This window comes from Suncus etruscus, chromosome 1 (assembly GCF_024139225.1).
Source record: "Suncus etruscus isolate mSunEtr1 chromosome 1, mSunEtr1.pri.cur, whole genome shotgun sequence".
Lineage (NCBI taxonomy): Eukaryota > Metazoa > Chordata > Mammalia > Eulipotyphla > Soricidae > Suncus > Suncus etruscus.
The window spans coordinates 125,292,727-125,313,905 of NC_064848.1; the positions used below are offsets into that span (position 1 = coordinate 125,292,727).

The 21,179-nt window shown below is 36.5% G+C and overlaps 3 protein-coding genes across 3 annotated transcripts in view; all 3 read left to right on the plus strand.

The window, feature by feature from the left end:
- Positions 1 to 20,381, plus strand: part of CAV1 (caveolin 1) — a 37,254-nt gene extending 16,873 nt beyond the window's left edge. The window contains exon 3 of the mRNA XM_049771045.1: positions 18,219 to 20,381. Coding sequence (XP_049627002.1) covers positions 18,219 to 18,560 — 342 coding nt within the window. The 3' untranslated portion in view covers positions 18,561 to 20,381. The remainder of the gene's footprint in view (positions 1 to 18,218) is intronic.
- MET (MET proto-oncogene, receptor tyrosine kinase) overlaps positions 1 to 21,179 on the plus strand; it is an 811,679-nt gene that overhangs the window by 516,878 nt on the left and 273,622 nt on the right. The gene's annotated exons all lie outside the window — the stretch shown is intronic.
- CAPZA2 (capping actin protein of muscle Z-line subunit alpha 2) overlaps positions 1 to 21,179 on the plus strand; it is a 468,908-nt gene that overhangs the window by 43,078 nt on the left and 404,651 nt on the right. The window lies entirely within an intron of this gene.

The following is a 21,179-nucleotide window of genomic DNA, read 5'->3' on the forward strand; positions in this document are numbered from 1 at the left end:
TTTAAGAATTCCCCTCTTCCCCACCAAAAAAAAAAATCTTAGAGAAGGAAATGTGGAATGACAGCTGCCTTTGTGGTATTGCCTGGCTTCTATGAGACTTAGTGGAAAAATATTTCTCAGACTAAGTCTTCATTCAAGACAAGAGAAAAAGAAGAAAAGATTTATACTTAGTTATAGCAAAAAAAATATTATGTTACATGGTAGGAGAAATTCTAAATCATTACAGTTGGTACTTTCATGAAGGTATCATATTTTTGTCATTGTAGTTTGGTAAGTTTCTTACTTGTCTATGTAACTCTAAAATCTTTCCATCTCTACAATTATAATTTGGTACCCTGCAACTTTTACAATACAGCCTCCTAATTAAACACAGGCATTGGTATGACCACTTTCCTAGTCCAATGGGATACCTGGTTTCTTTGGGGCAAAGCAGAACTAATATGACCTTGGTAAACAGTGATTCTGAATACAAGTGTTAAATATCTGAAAGTAGAACACTGCAAAATGCATGCATTGTATGTACCAAAAGGTCACTATGAAACATTATCTTTATGGCAGGCCTGCCAGTCCACTCCCTCCTACACATTGCAATTCACACAATTTTGCATCTCCTATAAACACTTATTGTAAACTCATGAGAGCGCATGGCTCTGTAAACAGGGGCTTTACACAAGAATTTTTACTTTGGCTGCAAATCATCTGGGGAATGTTTAAGAATATTATTGTTAATCCCAGCCCTAGAAATTCTTATTAAATTGTTCTCTGTTGGACCCAGGCAGATATATCTTATTTTCAAAACTCCCAGGTGATGCTAAAGTTAGAATTGAGTCTAGTTTAGATTCTTAGTTACAATTTTCTAATCATAAATTTGTTTCATATTTAAACTTTTAGTATTTTAAAGGCCATAGCAAAAAATTACTCCTATAGATCCATATTTTGAGATATCAATAGGTTTTTAAGTTAGAATACAGCACTTGTCACTCAAATACCCATCACAATATTCTTTGAAATTCTATTGTAAGGCTATATCTGAGGCATTATATGTGGGTAAAGATCATGTCACTTACATCATTCAATCTTGTTTTCCCATTTCTTGCTCATTCCTTTATTTTCCCAAAAGAAAGGTTTGTGGGTTGAAGATCTGCTGGTGTCACATTTTATCTTCATCCATCCTATTCCTCCTAGGTTCATGACTCAGGAATACTAGCTATGGATCTAAAGAAGCACTGGTTTCTCTCCTGGACAAAGGATCAGAGAGGCATCATTTATTTCTCCATAGCCTGACACAAATAAGAGAACTCAAATCATGACGAAGTAGTTGACTGATACCAATTCTTCTCAGAGAAGATAGAGAACTGACTGAGCTTAAGAAATCTAAATTCCATCTCTTTCTTGAATACTGATTCTCAGTGTTATCATTTGAAAATGACCTTGGAAAAGACCATTATAATTTTAAGACAGAAGTTTCTTCATATACTACAATCAAATAGTTCAACTCAATGATCTTTAAGTAGCTGTCATTTCCAAAAAAAAAAAAAGTTACGAATTACTCAGTATTCATATGAGTGAAAGCCTATAAAAGTCCACAGAGGGACCAGAGCTGAAGAAATATATAGAGGGCACAGCACTTGTTTTGCTTGTGGCCAGTTCTGTTCCTAGCTGCAGCAACACAGAGATCCTCAAGCACTGTCAGAAGTAATCTCTGAGCATAAATCCAATTATAAATCCTTAACAAAGCTGAATATGGCACACAAAATAATTCATATAAAGGATAGGTATCTTAAAACAGTTATTCTATATTCTTCTTCATAAGTTTTACCTATTATCATTTTCACTCTTAATAGTCAGCCTATAGACTTAATCACACTCCGATATACTGATCTATCATGCTGAATACAAACAAACTTTTAGTAATGAACAATAAGAATTTGGAATATTTTCTTTTCTTATCAAGGCTCAGAACTCTGTGGTCTTCCCTTTTATTGCCCTTGTCTAAAAATTAGCTGTTTATATTCCACAATGAACCTGAAAATAAGTTCCAAATTTCACTAAAACCTTTCAGTATTTTTTTAACTAACTAATCTAATTCACATAACATTTTTTTCTTGTTTTACTTTGGGACACACCCAGAAGTGATCAGAGTTTACTTCTGACTCAGTGCTCAGAGATCACTCCTCAAATAACCCTATGAGGTACCAAGGATCAAACCCAAGTCAGTTGAGAGGCAGGCAAGCACATTACCTGCTGTACTATTTCCTCAGAAAGTGCAAAATTTATTTACAACTTAGGTTAGAGCAACAGTCTTGGGAAAGTTAAGCTGACTAAAAAAATGACAAGACAATTGTGATGTTCACTTATTTTATGTGTCCATATTTCTAAAGTTTTCTTACAAGACCATCTGTGAGCAATAGAATAATAGGATGACTAAGAGACACCGAGCATCTTTATTATTTGAGTCAGAGTTTCCCGTTACTCAACCATGAAGTTTGTTTCTCTCTGAGCAATATAAAATTAAGTAGTTAGGGCCATGTAGAACAGTGATTTAATCTAATCTTTTGCATATCCCCATATTGATTTGAAGGTAAACATGAAATTATTTTAAGTTCAGATCACTAAATATTCTTATGGAACCCAACCCCTAAACAAAATTATGCCAAAATATGGTTTTGAATCCAAAGGACCTGATAAGTAAAAACAAGGGATTTATCATCTTTGACACTTGTGACTTTTTCTTTGTCTTAAACCAAAATTACTGTGACTGGGTGAATATGTGAATGTGGTCAAAGAATGTAATAAATTAACCCTTCAGCCATACAAAAAAATCACTGATAATTTGCTTTTTATAAAAAAGATTTATTTTAGGAGCCCAGGATATAGTTCAAAGGACCGGGCACATTCTAGTGTGTAAAATATTCCAAGTTTAATCTCAGGTGGCACCAGCATTAAGCCTCCTAGTCTAATGGGCAAAGTAGCACTAAAAGTTGTCCCCAGTTCCTTGAGCACCATTTGGGAGGATTCCCCCAAAAGACTTAATTAATCAAGTGAGCATATGTAAAAATATAAAAATGAAAGAAACATAACTACAAATGTTAGCATATATATTTATTTATTCAACAAATATTATGGTACCTACTTAAATTTACTACATTATAAAAGAAATAATTATACATACATTTATAATATTAAATTTATAGAAAGCATGAAAAAGGTCAAGTAGGGAAAAGGGGTGGGGATCCAAAAGAAGCTTTTGAAGGAATAATATGGAAGGTAAGACATTAATTCAGATTGGTGAAGGATACTGGCAAAAGTGTTCTAAAAAGACGAACAGCAGATAGAAAGTTCCAGAGCAAGAAAAGCCTCTGGGCCTTATACTCTGGGAGAAATTATTTAAGATTCAAGTCTGTGTTGAAGAGGTTAATGATTTGGGGTGTTTCCCCTGGAAAGGATATTGCCCCTCCTTGGTAATTATTCCCTAGTGAGCCTGAGCAACTAGAGGCCATCTCTATATTATTCATACTGTTCCACATTCAGCGACTTGCAGTCAATTTTATGGTTCTATCTGGGTTTGGGTTTTGTTTTGTTTTGTTTTTGTGTTTTTGCATTTTATTATTAAATCCTCAAAAAGTGTGTGCTTTAGAAATATTTAATAAAGAAATAAATGGTTCACAAGGCCATAGTCCATAGTACTGTAGATCAAAACGACTTACAACAATTAAGTATTCCAGGTCCTAAACCTTTCTTTATTTCTGGTTCTATTTCACCCTGTATCATAATTTGACTTTGTACAGCATATGTTTTTATCTAGAGGTATCCGCTTTCCCCAGGGGACACCTAGCACTGGAGGTATTTTTAATTGTTAAGATTTAGGGAATGCTGGGCTGGAGCAGTGGTGCTAGAGATAAGGTGTCTGCTAGCCTAGGACAGACCGCGGTTCGATCTCCCAGGGTCTCATAATGTCCCCCAAGCCAGGAAAGATTTCTGAGCACATAGCCAGGAGTAGTCCCTGAACGTCAATGGATGTGGTCCTCCCCCCAAAAATTTAAGGAATGCTACTGGTTTCTAAGTGAGTATACAGGATGTTGCCAGTCATCCTACAGCATTGAGGACAGGACTCCCACCCTCAACCCCAACAATTACTAAGCATTATTTGGTCCAAAATGCCAGTAGCTGAGAACTTTAGGAAAAAGTCAAGGAGCTGTTGTTTCAGAGCCCCGTAACAGACTGTGAATATCCTTAGTTAAACTTTATAGAAATCCTTGTATATATCCTTTTCCTCACTTAGCCAAGCAATGTTCCAACATGCAGTTTTATTTCATTCGTTTTTTATTTGTTTAATAAACAGACTGCAGCCTGGAGGGGAAAAAATATTCCAATAGTGAGGTAAGATGAAAGCTCTTAGTAACCCGTTTGACTTAACTGAATAGTAGGAAGCAAACTCTTCCATCAGGAAGTGAGCTGTAGAAACAGAAATGAGCTTGCAGTTCATAGGATTTTAAACACTCTTACTCAAAACACATGTAAATTGGATCAATAAGTAGCCTGAAAAAGATTGAAGACATTTCCATTGTCAGGTATCTTTGCTAGAAAATATGAGATTTTATTTTCTTCTTTTTTATTTAATTTATTTATTTTCTTCTGTTTTTAAGTGAAACATGAACTTTTAAGTGAATTAAACTTACTTAGAAATATGTGAGGGGAAAGAAAAAAAGAGAAAGTAAATGTTCAAGAAATAAAACAGGTTTCTATAAAGTGGAAAAAGTAAGTAGACAGGCAAGTGAGATACGTGTTTAAGAAAGAACATGGGCTTCAAGAGCAAGCCTGTTTTCTTTAGTGTGGTAACTATTCATATTTGTCCCATGACACACCCAAAGTTTGAAGAACAGAAAACTCTCATGGGTAAACGCTGAATTACATGAGCTAGTGGCACCTTTATATAATCCATATGATCCTATGTTTAGATACAATAGGGTTTTCTATGCATTAAATAATGAAGATCACATCCTTATGGGAAGATAACTGTCAACACTTCAAAAGGCTATGGTTATTTGTCCTCTAGAACAGCAAACATAAGTGTCTCCCCTCCCCATTCAAGTTTCTCAATGGCCCTAACACTGGCCCTGGAGTAGGCCTGGAGTAAAATATGGTCACAGTTTTAGGTCATCTGTTTGGTGCCACTCAGCATCCAACAAGTGCCACTAAATCAATACCAGAAGCCTGAAGGTTTTAAAAAGGAATTAAAAGATATACAGCCTACTTGTACATAACCATGCATGTAAGGTGCTTCTTTTGGGAGGTGTAGAGGGACATCACCAAAGATGCTAGAGGTTACTTCTGGCTCTTTACTTAGGAATTACCCTGAAGGTGCTTGGGGGAACAAACACAGCTTGTCCAGGGATCAAACCTAGGGTTGCAGCATGTAATGCAAGTGCCCTACATGCTGTACTATCACTCTAACCCCAGCAAGGTGCTTCTGATAATTAACATGTGAGGCACTATAGACAGAAAACATCATTTCTAGCTCCTGAAGGAGGCCAGGCACTCCAAATGCAGTTTAAGTTTCCTACTTGGGATCCCCATAACAAAGGACAGAGAACTCAGTCAAGATGATAGGGAAATATTCTGGAACTCACACCCTCAAAAATTATCTAATCATTAAAAATAGATTTTAATAACTTTAGAGGGATATGAAGTTACTTACTTGGACTATTTTAAGAAGTCTTACAAGCCAGATAGTTTAAAGCAACATAAACTTACAGTCTGATACAGGTCATGCTTTTTCTGAAACCCTTTTGCCTTTTTGTTGTTGTTGTTGTTTCTGGTGGTTTGTTTACATTCTTTGACTTAATTCTTATTATTTGACTTTCTGCTCCCAAGTTTTCATATTGACATCTTCCTATGCTACCCACCATATTGGTTGAAGGGCTCACTCTATTCCATTATGACTTCCTCCTAATTATACTGCAAAGCCCTAGACAAGATCCTATTTTGGCTTGAGGCTTCAATACATTACAGAATATAAACATACAGGGGCCAGAGTGATAGTACAGTGGGTAGGACATTTGCCTTGCGTACGGAGGATCCAGGTTGCAGCCCCAGAATGTCACATGATCATTAGGACCCCATTAGGTTTCTAAATGTAGAGCCAGAAGTAACCTTAATACCACTAGGTGTGACCAAAACAAAAACCTTATTATTTAAAAACCAATCATTTAGATTTAAAAAAAGGTCATTGAGCTTAAATTTTCAAAAAGTAATACGAAACCTATGTTAAGCTATACTCCTAAGACAAAAGGTAGAAAGAACTTGTGGTTACTTTTGAATTAAAGGAAAGAGATAATAAGTTAAGAAGTATTTCAACAAAAGCAAAAGATGTTGTTTTGGATATTGGTGTTATTTCCTGTTACATCCAGGTTCTCAGTCAGTTGGGTATCTATTTCCCCTAGGCATATTTGGTAGTTGTGTGTCTTCTGTTTATAATAAACTCCAGAAGTCTGATCTACTTTCGAGGGTGACCTAATCCATATTGTTTAATGGCAGCACTCAAAATAAGATCTCAGTGGCATGAAGCAATTTAAGAATACCAAGATATCTCCTTTATTCTCCCAGCATAGTTCTGAAATTGCTGGCATTTCACCCACTTAAACTTGATTGGGGTGCCAGAAGTATTTATGTAGCACTGGTACTTTTTTCAGACACTATACAAAACTTTTTCTTTAAGTTAGTTATTTAGAACAATTCTATGAAGGGTCATTATATGCTATTATATCCATGTTTTATAGATGAGAGAGGCTTAGTAGCTTCTGTAGGTAACATAGCAAAATTGGGATTAAATGTCACCTCCATCATGCTTTAAACTCTACCATATTGCTTTAGAAAGTAGGTAAAAACAAAAGCTACCATATCTGCTCAGATATGATGTCATATTAATCAGGCCATTTTACCTAGCAGAAAGACATCTCAGGCAACTTCTCTTTATCCAAAAATCTTTCAAGACCACTTCAAATTGGAAAGGGTAAGAGGAATATGCTTTAAACCTACCCTCAAAAAAATCCATCTCAGCATCTAAGAACCTGCAATATTTCTTAAATATACTAATACCAAGAACCACACAAAAATTGAATGGAATAAGGGTAAGCACAATGCTATTGAAAACTTGGATGATTAGAGATGTCATGGCAATCTGGTAACCAGTGGTCAGTAAAATAACTAATCAATAACTTGATTAGCTGGAAGTTGAGCTGTTGGGAGGAAGTTTGATGCTGAGTGTTGAAAGTTGACTGTAGTAATAGCTGTAAAATCCTCTGGAATTGACTCAACTTTTCTTGGGGGAAAGGGTTATTTGTGAGATCAAGGTCTAGATTTATCCACAATCTGACTATTACCTCCCTGAGACTCAACAATAGGGGGAAAAGAAATAGGATGTAGTGTGGCCCCATGATGTATAGAATATGCTAGCTTGGAAACGTGTGCTTTTCCAAAACCTATATAAAAAGTCTCTTGCCTCAGGATACTCCTGCCACATGGGACCCTTAATGTTACAGGAAAACCAATCAGATATAATGCTTTGCCCTGTACATCCTCTGCACAATTCATTGCTAAGAAAAACTCATGGTCACTTTAATTCACTCTATAGTACACATAACAATCATCAGTTGTTTAACAATATTTTTCAATGAATACTTATAGATGGTCCCCAAAATTTTAGTGCCTAATAACATCATTAAGATGTACTGATGTACTATTGTGTTCTGTACTGGCAGTCACATCCTATGTTGCATGTTTACTCTGTCTCTGTCTCGAGATAGCAATTTTTCTTTTTTGTACTTACCTTAGTTCTTTATAATTTAGTTCATCATAGCTTCTACATGTACCAAATCTGCTACTAATGTTGTCATAAAAAACCACATGCAAATGACTGCCCTGGAAATAATTAAAAGTCATGATGAACAAGAAAGTGAATATCATTGATGCTTATTATTCTCTAGTGAAGCATGCTCCAAGCTACAAGCCAGAAGAATAAAGTGACAGAGACTGTTTAAGAATCTATTTCTTTGAAAGCAAGATGACAAAAAAATCTTCAAGAAGGGGCTAGAACAGAAATAGAGAAACTTTAATAACAAATTAAGCATCAGACACAAAAGTGTATCAACCACTGTACCATGACAATAATAACCAAAGCAAAGTGTGTCTGTTCAGATATTTGCATGATAACAAAATTGCCCAAGGTTACCTTTCTCAGAATGCTTCCCCTTCTCTTTTTTTTTTCTTGAACTCTTTATTTAAGCACCATGATTACAAGCATGATTGTAGTTGGATTCAGTCATAAAACAGAACACCTCCCTTCCCCAGTGCAACATTCCCATAACTGGTAGACTATATTTCTAGGTTTCCTTTCTTATATTAAATCCATTCAAGAAAGTGAAGAGTCTAGAGGCACCAAGGAACAAAATCCCTCTACATTATTCTATCCAGAGGTTCTGTGGATTGCTGCTGCTTCTTCAAGCCTTGCTTTCTCTTCAAGGTCTCTCCTCACATATTCCTTCTATTGCTTCCTTCTCCTTTTCCAATGGGATTTTTTTTCATGCTGCATCATCACCTAACTGACAACCAATCCTCCACTATATCTTGAGATCAGAATGAGAGTGGTCTTTTCTGGAGAAAAACAACATCATCTGAAACAAAAAAGGGATACAAAAAAATAGAAAAATAAAAGCATACTTGTGATCCCAAGCAATAAATTCATGAAGTAGGATGATCATTAGTGAGTTATGTTTATCTAAATTTCTTCAATGCATATTTACAGCTCCTTTAACATACATTTACTACATACTACTAATTAATGTTTTGCATTGTACTTAGCATTTGTAGAGGGTAGGTATCAAGACAGGAACAATATTGTGGAGGGATCCAAAATATGCACAGCTGATACTACCCATCCTAAGTCAAATTTGATCCAGTCATTTCTTAACTACACTACATTTCCTTAGTGGGGGGGGAGACTTTCACTTTTATTATTATTTTATTATTATATGTTCTAGAACTTCAGAAGCTGCGAAGAAAAGTGAATGAGTGAAATATAGTATCCAATAGACAAAACATCCTAGTTGAGACTTCTTTTTTTATTGCTTTAAATTTATATTTTTTGTTTATTAATATCTTTATTTACACACCATGTTTACAAACATGTTTGTAGTTGGGTTTCAATGATTAAAAAAACCCTTCACCAGTGCAACCTTCCTAGTGAGGCTTCTGTCCAAGCAGTCAAGAAGCAGCAAGAGGGAGAGTAGGACAGAGGCTCTAAAGTCCCGATTAGAGGCTCAGGCCAAGGAGTGTAAAATCCCTCCACCCTATCTATCTTTGTGTGTGTGTGTGTGTGTGTGTGTGTGTGTGTGTGTGTACATGAATGCTCATAGCAGCTTTAATATTCTTTTCTTATTTTTAGATTTTTAAAAATTTACTTTATTTCACCGAGCTTGTTTAAGTAAACAAAGCTTGTTCATAATACATTTTCCTTCCACATACAAAATTGCTCATGGCTAGTTTCAGTTGTACAATGTATAATACACTTTATCAATGCATGTTTCTTGCCACCAATGTCTCCAGTTTTTCTCCTGCCCTCTCCTTACCTCTCCCTTGACTATGACATTTTCTTCCCTTCTCTCTTTATCTCTCTCATTCTTTTATAGACACTGTTTTTAAATATTGTTACTGAAGAGGCATCATGTATATGACCTGATCTCATTCAGCACCCAATTTTGTACAGAGTGATCATTTCCAGCTATTATTGTCATAGTGGTCCCTTCTCTATCCTAACTGCACACCCTGCTTCATATTATGGACTATTGTCAGCCCAGTCCTCTTCTCTTACACATAGGATGAATCTCCCCACCTACCCTCTTTCAGCTTGAAAATGATTAGCAAGGCAACCCCTTGCCCACCTTTCTCACCGAGAGGCACCCCTATGTGCTGCCAGATGAAATAGCCCAGCACCTCCCACCTAAGTCAGCTGAAAAGCACATCAATGTTCTCACCCAGGTTCATATTTTCCCCGAAGTCTATGTGGGGATCCTCTGGAAATCCAAGTAATCACAGGCATTAACAACATAATCCAAGCCTTCTGTTCAGCTGGGGCTGTCAGACTCCCAACCTTTCCAGCAACAGTGCCAGTTTGTCCCAGTAAACATGTGGGTATTTTCCCTTACCCCTGAGAGTACACATAAGGCATTACACCAAAGTTCCTGTCTTCTGGTAACATTTAATTGTGCTAGTTCTCAACCCGCTCTACGCCCACACATGCATGCACAGCATTTAGTTCCACTTCAAAGGCGCCTCAACATGTTGTAAATATGTGTGAGAACAGTATAGGGAGTTTGAAATAAGTCTAAATTCTCTTTCTCTGCAGTTCATGTCTGTTCATCTGTTGGATCTAAGAAGTATATTAAAACACATATTTGTTTATGTTAACTATAGAATCATGAAAATAAAGCAGGATTTCTATGGCCAGTCTGTTTTTCATAACAAATACCAGTCATTTATGCTTCTCCAACAATGCATATTTATAGGCTTAACCTTTAGAAAGCTTTCCAAAGAGAAATTTGAGGCATTATGAACCAACTTCCAGATGCCATTCAGTACATAAGAAGTTTCCAGAAAGAAATGAGAAGCAAACGAGGATTTGGGCATGGAAGTGAGTGTCACTGAATTCAAAGAGGCCTGGCATGTACTACTGCGCTCTATGAGAAAAAAAGAGTATTTTGAAAATTACAGTTATCCTAGTCCCCAAGTCCAAATCTAACCTGAGGCTGAATGGGGCTTGAGCACCTATAGTTTTAAAAGTTCCTTTCTCTTTAGGTGGTTCTTTGGCCACACCTTCCCTGTTGAAAACCCACAGGAAGTTAGAATACCTGAAGTGCCGTCTGGAGTACTAATGTAGGCATCTAGATATGGTAATGGGTCGTCTACATGAACCTCTTTGGTGTATATTTGGGTATAAATACAAATTATTTTAGGTGTATGGTTCATATCTCAGGACTATCTTAATACTCTGATTGATGTAATTGGTAGAAAAATTAAAAATGCTTTATTTCCCTTTTCACAGAATTACAAACTACCCAGGACAAATTTTAGGGTAATTATAGACATTCATCACATACATTTTTCTATAAGTATAAAAGCTGAATTAATGAGTGAGAAAGAGGGGCCAGAGAGATAGCCTGGAGATAAGGCATTTGCCTTGCATGCAGAAAGACAGTCATTCGAATCCCAGCATCCCATATGGTCCCCCAAGTCTGCCAGGAGCTATTTCTGAGCATAGAACCCCTGAGCACTGCCGGGTATGACCCAAAAACTAAAAAAAAAAAAAAAAAAAAAAAAAAAAAGATGAGTGAGAAAGAGCAATATAATAGAAAATAGGAAGTAACCAACAAAATAAAGGTCATTTATCCTGAAATCGTATTATCTATAGCTCCTTAACAAATCCTCCTCCCCAATTTCTGTAACTAAAATAAGAAAATCTTCATCCTTAATGTATCGGGAATTTAAACGGGATTAGTTGAATGGTTCTGGTTTAGGGGCCTTTCAAGTCATCTCAGAGTTCACTTGGAAGGTGCCAGAGTACAAACAGAAGATGCCAGGATTCAATTTCTACCTAATTATTGTACTAGTACCTCAGTTGTTGACTAGATGCTTTCTAAGTTCCTTCCACCTAAATCTGTCTAGAAATTGGCTTCTAGTACAGCAAGCAAACCAAAAAACAACAAGGCAGCAGCACAAGAGCCATAGCCATTAATAAGCTCATCATGAAAGGCATTACCATCACCCTTGACATGTTTTATTAATTACAATCAAATAACTAATCCAATATATACTCAGTAGGATTACATTATACAAAAATATAAATGCCAACAAGTGGGATGAGGGAACATTCTAAGATCCAGCATCTCCTATCCTCTCCAGATAGGGGATATGGGATTTCCATTTCCCTTTTGAGAATTGTGAAACAACCAAACCCTAACCCAACATCTGGGCAACCAAACCCTAACCCAACACTGCATATCAAGGGATACATTAATTTGGCCTTTTTTTTTTGCCAATATATTATTCCTTTATGCTTTGCGAAAACTAAATTATAATGTAAAGCTGAAATTTTTAATACTAGTTCAGTTATGGTTTTAAAATAGAGTGTATCTGAGAAAGAAAGATAGACATATATATATAAAGAAAATTCTAGATGAGAGTTTTTTTCAATATATTTATAATAACAAAATCATCATCTATTCTCTGGCCTTTTGAGGTATTTATGCTTTAAACATGTAGTATTATTATATTACAGCCTCCAATAGGGTATCAATGTCACCTCTTGGTCACAAGCTGACTTCTCTAATGAAGAGAACTTTTAATAATTTAAGCAGGATGAAGTATTAAAGACACCATACATGTTTGTATTTTCATAGGAAAGGCAAAATTCCTAAAACCCTCACCCAGCAGTCTTTAACTTAGATCTCACTGGCTAAAACTGTACCTCATGCCTACCCTAAATTACTGACCAAGTAGACTAATATACCCAAGACAAGTTTCATAGAACTCTGATGTCAAGTGATTGTTCATAGGATCCAGAAGATGTCCAGTGACTTAAAGCGTCTGTCTGACTAACAGATAGCTAAAAGTTCAAACACAAGTACTACCTGCTTGAGCCAAAAAATCCAAACAGCCCCGCTATCTGTGATCTCTAGGTATCAGGATAGGGGAGAAAATTTATTGCTATGTTCCCTGAACAAATCAAAATTCTGTTGGCATAGCCTGGTACTATGAATGTTGGGCAAACAACAGACATGTTTGTAAATATCTTGTATTGTCATTTATGTGTTCAATATATTAAATGCAGTCAAAATTTCTACTAATGCTCTAAAATAATTTCCATAGCAATAGAACAAGCAAGTTTTTTTCTAAAATTGAGGAAAATTTCTAAAATTAATGAAAAAATTTTCTTTTTGAAGCATTCTTACACAGAAACAAAATTACCAAATTTTGAGACCAATAAAAATGACCACAATTTTATAAAATTCTATATGCATAAGGCATACTTTAAAAATGTTGCTTTTAAATAGGATGAAATATTTCAACAAGATGAAATATTCTGAGATTTATTGCATTAGTCAAGTGTTATCAAAACACAACAAGATAGATAGCTTTCTTTATCATATATGGCTAGATTTTTGTTAGCTTGTTTCTGAAGTAGTAGCATTATAAGCCAATGATGCCCAAAGGTACTTAATGTAATTTATAAATGTCTCATGATATAAATTGTCAACTCCTTATAATTCATTTGTTAAGACACAAAAATATAATTGGAGCACACTTATGTCTCTGATCATTTTATTTCTTTTTTTTCTTTTTTTTTTTTTTTGGTTTTTGTTTTTGGGCCACATCCGGTGATGCCCAGGGGTTACTTCTGGCTATGCGCTCAGAAATTGCTCCTGGCTTGGCGAACCATATGGGATGCCAGAGATCGAACCAAGGTCCATCCTGGGTCAACCAAGTGCAAGGCAAAAGCTCTACTTCTATATTATTGCTCCTGACCTATGTCTCTGACCTTAAGGCCTACATATAATTCTTGTCAAAAGAGCAACTTGTATAATATAATGACAACAGAAAATAAGTTCTAGAAAAATATTACTGAGGCATCCTCTCCCGAACTAAATAGTGCCTGTACTTCTTGGCTTGTGTTTGTTTATTTGGAAAGAGAATCTCTCCTATTCCAAACTCACTAAACAGATAAAGTTTTGCTTTAGGCAAAATATATTCATTAAAAACTGAACCTTTCAGAAAATGGAATTCCTGAGCTATAGTTTTGATAATGGATTCATCAAACTAATAATATGTGAAGTAATAAGCACAGTGAGAATTGGAGAGAGAGGAGGAGAGAGGGAGAGAGAAAGAGAGAGGGAGAGAGAGAAGGAGAGAGAGAGAGAGAGAGAGAGAGAGAGAGAGAGAGAGAGAGAGAGAGAGAGAGAGAGAGAACCTCTCAATAAAAGGCATGAAAGACCTCTGGAGAGCAAGTTGTGGTCAAGTTCATATGCAAGCCTAGAAGCCTTTTGTATTGGCAACCAAATGCAATAGCCAGATTAAGGATGTGTGGGTGGTGATAACAGACAATAGTGGAGGAGCCCAGGATAATTCCTCAGCAAAAATTTCTAATGATCCAGCCATATGACAACTGAAAGCATCAACATTTGTTTTTGTTTTTTGGGGCCAAACCCGGTGATGCTCAGTGGTTACTCCTGGCTGTGCACTCAGAAATAGCTCCTGGCTTGGGGGACCATGTGGAATGCCTTGGTGGGGGGGGGTTCAAACTGCAGTCCGTCCTAGGCCAGCACCGGCAAGGCAGATTCCTTACCACTCTGTGCCACTGCTTTGGCCCCAAGCATCAACATTTGTTCTTTCTCAACAGAGAGAGATATTTAGGGATCACTTTCACTTATTTACAAATCTGTGGATCTGCTAAGACAACTGTGATTAACCTGTGGCAGGCTGAACTACCTTCAAATGACATGACTGATGATCTAGCACAACTTGAGTTGGGTGCATTACAAATATTTATATGGCGAGGGTTTTTTAATATCCCCTCCAGTTTTCTTCAGAAATGTCAACATTCATATTGTGAAAGGGACATTTCTCCCAAATGCAGAAATAGCTTACATTTTTAAAAAATTTTAGTAATATCTTTATTTGAGCACCATGGTTATAAAGACGTTTATACTTGGGTCTCAGTCATAAAAAGTACACCCCCCTTCACTAGTGCAATCTTTCTGCCACCAATGCCCCCCACAGAGACAGTTTTCAAGTCAATGCTTTAAAACCATTGCAATGAGAGATTTTTGGGACCCAGAGATATGAACAGAGAAAGGATGAGGGATGAAGAATTTCAATTTTTACTGAAATGGTGTGGAGGACAGAGCTGGATCTTAGCCTTGGAATCAGGAAGAGTTCTAATTTAAGCTTTCCCACTGATTCACATGGGACCTTAAGAAAGCCTACTCCATTATAAACCTTCTGTGCATTGCCATTTAGAGAGTCCTTGGCTGGCTGCCCCAGTATTTTCAGAATATACTATGCAGGATCAATGAAATATAATCTATAACTCAAAAAATGAAAAGTATCCTAATTATGAGATAACTGGACTTAAGTGGAAACATTAACAAGTCAAATTCCGTTATAGTTTTGTACATTTGGCTGGCTTTGGTGCAGGTGTAGAAGGAGATAACATCTGGCAGTGTTCAGGGGCGACTCTTACTCTGTCCTTGTGGATTATCCTGGGTGGTATTTAGAGAAGTATGTATGGAATCAAACCAGGATCTTCAAGAAAAGCTTCATACATTTTTTTTTTTTTTTTTTTTTTTTTTTGGTTTTTGGGCCACACCCGGTAATGCTCAGGGGTTACTCCTGGCTATGCATTCAGAAGTTGCTCCTGGCTTGGAGGACCATATGGGACTCCGGGGGATCGAACCGCAGTCCGTCTAAGGCTAGCACAGGCAAGGCAGGCACCTTACCTCTAGCGCCACCGCCCGGCCCCAATTCTGTACTCAGTAATTTCTTTAATAGTATGATATAAATGGTTGAATAAACATATCTATTTGGATGAAAATTAAGACCATTGGAGATGATACATAAGTCAAATGCTCAAATCTGAAGTACTAGCTTTGCATTTAGCATATATGTATCTTAATGTAATTTCATAAGCTCTCACAGGATTCTCATCTGTAAAGTGACAATGATAAGTAAGTCTTTGAGAAGATTGATGTAATAGAATTAAAGATGAAAGTTAGCTGTATTGAACCATTTGTGGGGCTGCAGCTCATAGCTACCATGAACCTTGTAACTGATACTTTATTTTATTATTATTATCATCTATTAAAAACTTTACTTACCCAGAGCAATGTTAATGCTTCTGTTTATTAATCATTTACTATATTGCAATGTTCTAGCCCCCACAGTAAGCACATTACATATATTATCTTATGTTCTACTCTCCACAAACATCTTTCTGTATAATTTTCTCTGGCTTCTCAAGTTTCCTTTACCTGTTTCACTTTCTATTTCTCTGCTACATCTAATTGGCTGGCTTTTACTGTTTTTGTTTTGGTTTGGGGCAACACTCAATAATACTCTGTCCTTACACCTGGCTCTGCCCTCAGTAATCCTCCTGGCAGTGCCTAGATGGTACCATATGGGATTCCAGGGGATTAGCCTGGATTAGTCAAAAAAGAGGCAAGCACCCTGCCCACTGCATTATCTTTCTAGCCCCTTTTAATGATTTCTAAATGTGATTTATATTGTTACAACTAAAGCAGCAACTAACAATATATTTATATGATATGCTATTTTTGTCATTACATATTCATGTGTTCATAGATTTCACTAAGTATCCACAGTGTGTAGAACGCATTTGACATAATTTGTGTCATATTGTCCTCAGAGATCATGGTGTATAAACTCATAGCAGTGAACAGGGTTAAATTTAGAAAAGTCAGGACCAGAGCAGTGGTGCAAGTCGTAAGGTGTCTGTCTGCCTTGCGCATGCTAGCCTAGGATGAAGCGTGGTTCAATCCCCCAGAGCCCCCTATGGTCCCCCAAACCAGGAGCAATTTCTGAGCTCATAGCCAGGAGTAACCCCTGAGTGTCACTGGGTATGGCCAAAACAAACAAAAAAAATTTAGCAAAATCTTTTTGGTTAACAATCCTATCAGTAGTGTAATACTATACTTGAGTAATAGTGAAATACTATTGAGAAAAAATTGGGTGAAAGGAGCAAGTGATGAAAGGTACCATGCTTGTATTCTGCCCTCAACCATTGTTTAGTTTCAAAAAGTCTCCTTTTCCTTTCTAAACTTCTCCTTCTTTGGTAAAATGACAACTACCTTACTTCCCAAATTGGGAAACCCTTAAAATATATGGTGATAATGCAGGCAGAAGTAATTGGTAACTATAAAGTACTTTACAAATTCAAACTTACTTGATATTGTCTTAATGTTTAACTAAAAAAGAAGATTACCACACAATTTGTAGAATGGGATCATGATGTTTGCATCTGTACTTATTCAAACTTTACTATTTGTTTAATTTTCAAAATAAAGGACCCTCTTTTTAAAGCTGTATTTTACTTTTCTTGCTATAAAGATCGCTTCCATTTTCCTTAGTAGATAAATTATAATCTCAGAGCTACTCCTAGATTTTTCTCTACCCCCATCCTTAAAGTAACCAAATCCTGTGACTTTCTCCTTTAACATCCCTGAAAATTCATTCTCTGATATTTTTTTCTCATAAATGCTGTTACAGTTTAGGCCTGAGAACTTCAAACTTGGGACACAAAGCAAAAGTTTACCTGTCTTAAATTTTCTTTTCCATTTTCTTTGTCCTGTGTGCTACCATCAAATTGATCTTGATAAATGACTGCATTGATTGTTGCTGCATTGTCACAAGCCAACATTTTCAAAAGATGCCCCCACTCTCTATGTTAAATAAAATTGAGTCTAGCCTCAACCTGCCATTCCAGTCATGGTCACAGACAATTGTTACCTGTAAACTTGCTATGCCACCTTTTCTTGTTTCTAAGCATATATTTTTGTGATTTTCATTGTCCTGGTTCCTTCCTTTTCAATCATGACCCATTTTCCATGTCCTGCTGAAATGCATCATCTGATGAACTCAGCTGAGTCTTTCTATCTCAAAAAGATCTAATTACATGAAGGAATTCTATTTATATAAATAATTATCTAATAACCAACATGGATTATCATAAGTGTACAACCCCTTATTTTTGTATGTGTAGTGCAATCAACTTAGGTTATGTTACTTATCATTTAGTACATGGTTTGTATACTAATATGCTTATTCATTTTGTTGAATTTTATCTGAAACTGGAAGGAATTTTATCCTCCATTTAGTTTCCCATAGAATAGATTTGCATGGCTGATTCCTGGGGGACATAGAAAAGATTTTTGGATTCCACCCCCAGAAATGTACTATGATCCAGGTGGGCTCCCAAGATCTATACTCCCAGCAAGTTCCAAGTGATATTGTTGCTGTTGGATGACTATGCATCCATCTCTCCCAGAATCTAAGCATTAAAGCAAATATATATGTATGGGTACTCAGGGGTGGCCCTTTAAAAAATCTTTTCTTCTATGTCAAGCTCACATTATTTCACTTCTTCCTTTTAGATTGATTTTGAAGATGTGATTGCAGAACCAGAAGGAACACACAGTTTTGATGGCATCTGGAAGGCCAGTTTCACCACCTTCACTGTGACCAAATACTGGTTTTACCGCTTGCTATCTACCATCTTTGGCATCCCAATGGCGCTCATCTGGGGCCTTTACTTTGCCATTCTCTCTTTTCTGCATATCTGGGCAGTTGTGCCATGTATTAAGAGTTTCCTGATTGAGATTCAGTGCATCAGCCGTGTCTATTCCATCTACATCCACACCTTCTGTGATCCACTCTTTGAGGCTATTGGCAAAATATTCAGCAATATCCGCATCAACTTGCAGAAAGAGATATAAAGGACATTTTAAGCTTAGAAGTATACCTGATTCTTTATCTTTTTAATTCTCTTGGTGCCAATTTCAAGTTTTAGTTGCTAGGATAGCAACGAATTTTGTTGGTTGAGAACAAAGAAATCACTCTGTTTTCATAATAGTATTTGTCTTTCCTGAGCTAGTTCATCAGATTGATTTTTTTTTGGTGGTCTGACTTTTTTTAATTCATTAAAAATGTTTTCCTTGTATTTTTATTTGCATGTGGATCATTTTTTGCTGAGATGTGAAGATATTATTAAAATATAATGAAAAGAAATATTAAGAACTGAGGAGGGGGGATAATAAGAGCCAACAACTTCAACTACCTACTTTAAAATGTTGATCATTTTATAGTAAGGGAAGAATCCCAGGCTGTAGCCATTGTGTATACAGGTACATGGGCAAGCTTTAAGCATACTTTCTCCCTACTATCTGAAGAATTAAATTGAATCACTGCCATTCACTTTTTTAACCCAATAGATCTAGTACTTCTTATCGAGTTAGAGAGTAGTTATTTGCATTCACGTGATCTGATTAATGCCTTACCCTTCTTGAGATTTTTAACTTGTGATACTTTCTGTGCCTGAATATTTGTTATAGAGATCATGAGACCTAAGTGCCTTCCTGTGACTCAAGTTTTCTTTTTAAAGAGGGTCCAATATATTAGGTCAGCTTCCTCCTCCCCAAAGTCCAGAAGTAAAGATCTATATATCACCTAGTTCTTCCACTCTGTTCTGACTCTGAGACCCAGAGTCAAATGAAGTTCATATCTGCACTTGACCACACAGCATTTTCATTCATATTGAGGATGGTCAACAGCAGCCCCGTGAAACGAATTAAGGTGGATGAATGAGATTGGCTGGCAGTAGTGCAAGTCAGCGGACTGCCTCTCTTCTGCTGGGTGGCGTCAGCAGGTCTATTTAGCTTCATTTATTTTCAATAGTTATTAAGCTTTCCTGACTCCAAACTAATCCATCACTAGGGTAGTTTGGTGGCTGAATGCTGTGTTCCCTTTTCAGCTGATCTGTGGGCCTCCAGGGAAAGGCTGATAAAATGAAGGCCATTGTGTGAACCTGTCAGAAACGTGGCAAACGTGACCCTTTCAAAGGCGAACACTTTTAGCCTTCTGTTCTGCTGTGACAACTCGCCCCCTCCTGCTGCCAGGAGCTTTGGACCTAACGCAAGCAGCACTTTTGTTAGAAGGGTGGAGAGGATGCAATCATAAAAGATTGAGGTGATTTTGCTGGAATCAGTTGAAATCAAACTCAAACTGAGGAATTTTACCTGTAAACCTGAGTCATAGAGAAAGCTGCCTGGTACATCCAAAAGCTTTTTATTCTTCCTGCTCATATTAAGAGTCTGCCATTAAGCGTTTTATTTTTTTAACCTTTTTATGCTTATCTATTTTCATATACTTATTGAAATTCTTAATTTTTAGCCTCTCTTCCACTTTTACTAAAACTTTGAGTATCAACTTACCTACTTAAAGCAGACACTGGCGTGGACATAGTTTTACTCAAACTGTGTGCATATCTGAACATGTACTATACTGCATATTTTTAAATGTAAAGATATTTTTATCTTTATAGGAAGAAAATCAATTGGAAAATTGCTTAGTGATTTAGTCTGTAAACTTTGTATCTCAAGACATGTCTGTTCTCATAGATGCTTAGTCCCTCCCCTCATGCAAATAAGTTGTCCAAAAGATTACTGAAATTTTATATGCTTACTGATATATTTTACACATTTTTATCCTGCATGTTCTATAACAGTTAAAACTCTACACAATAAAAATGTTTAACAGTTTTTTTGTCAGCTTTATTTTTATCAAATAAAGTATGATGTGTCATTCTTGGAGGGTGGAATGTGTGTCTGTGTGTGATGAGTACATGCATTTTGTATTTTTTATTTGTAGTGGGTTTTGTAGGAGAAAGTTATATCAATAATTTCAATCATTACAAATGATTTAAGAGAAATACTTCTTTCAAGAACAGTACCACTTATGACTTCAGGTGAAAATTAATTAATTGGGGGCCAGAGTGGTAGGACAGATGTAGGCCATTTGCCTTGCACATGGCTGACCCAGGACAGATGGGGTTCGATCCCTGGCATCCCATATGATCCCCCGAGCCAGGAATAATTTCTAAGTGCAGAGCCAGAAGTAACCCCTGAGCGCTGCCGGGTGTGGTTCAAAAAGCAAACAAAAAAATTAATTAGTAGGGCTGAAGAGATAGTAAGTAGGGGCTGAAGAGATGGGTAAGGTTTGCCTTGCAAGCAGCTGACTGAGGTTTGATCCCCAGAACTACATATGGTCCCCCAGTACCTCCAGAAGTGACCCCTCTGTTTAGTGCCTAGAGTAAGACCTAATCATAGCTAGGTGTGGGCCCCAAACAAAATAAAAATATAAAAGCTATCTAAGAAGGACCATGAATGTAACTCACCAATAAGAACTTTTGTTTAGCATATGTGAGATCCTGGGTTTGATTTCTGGCATAACATCAATAAAAAGTTAATAAAATGTTAATAATTTACTGTTGTGAATGAATTGACTAAGAAAAAAATAAGCTTAATCATTAACTTTATCACTATTTAAATAATTAACAT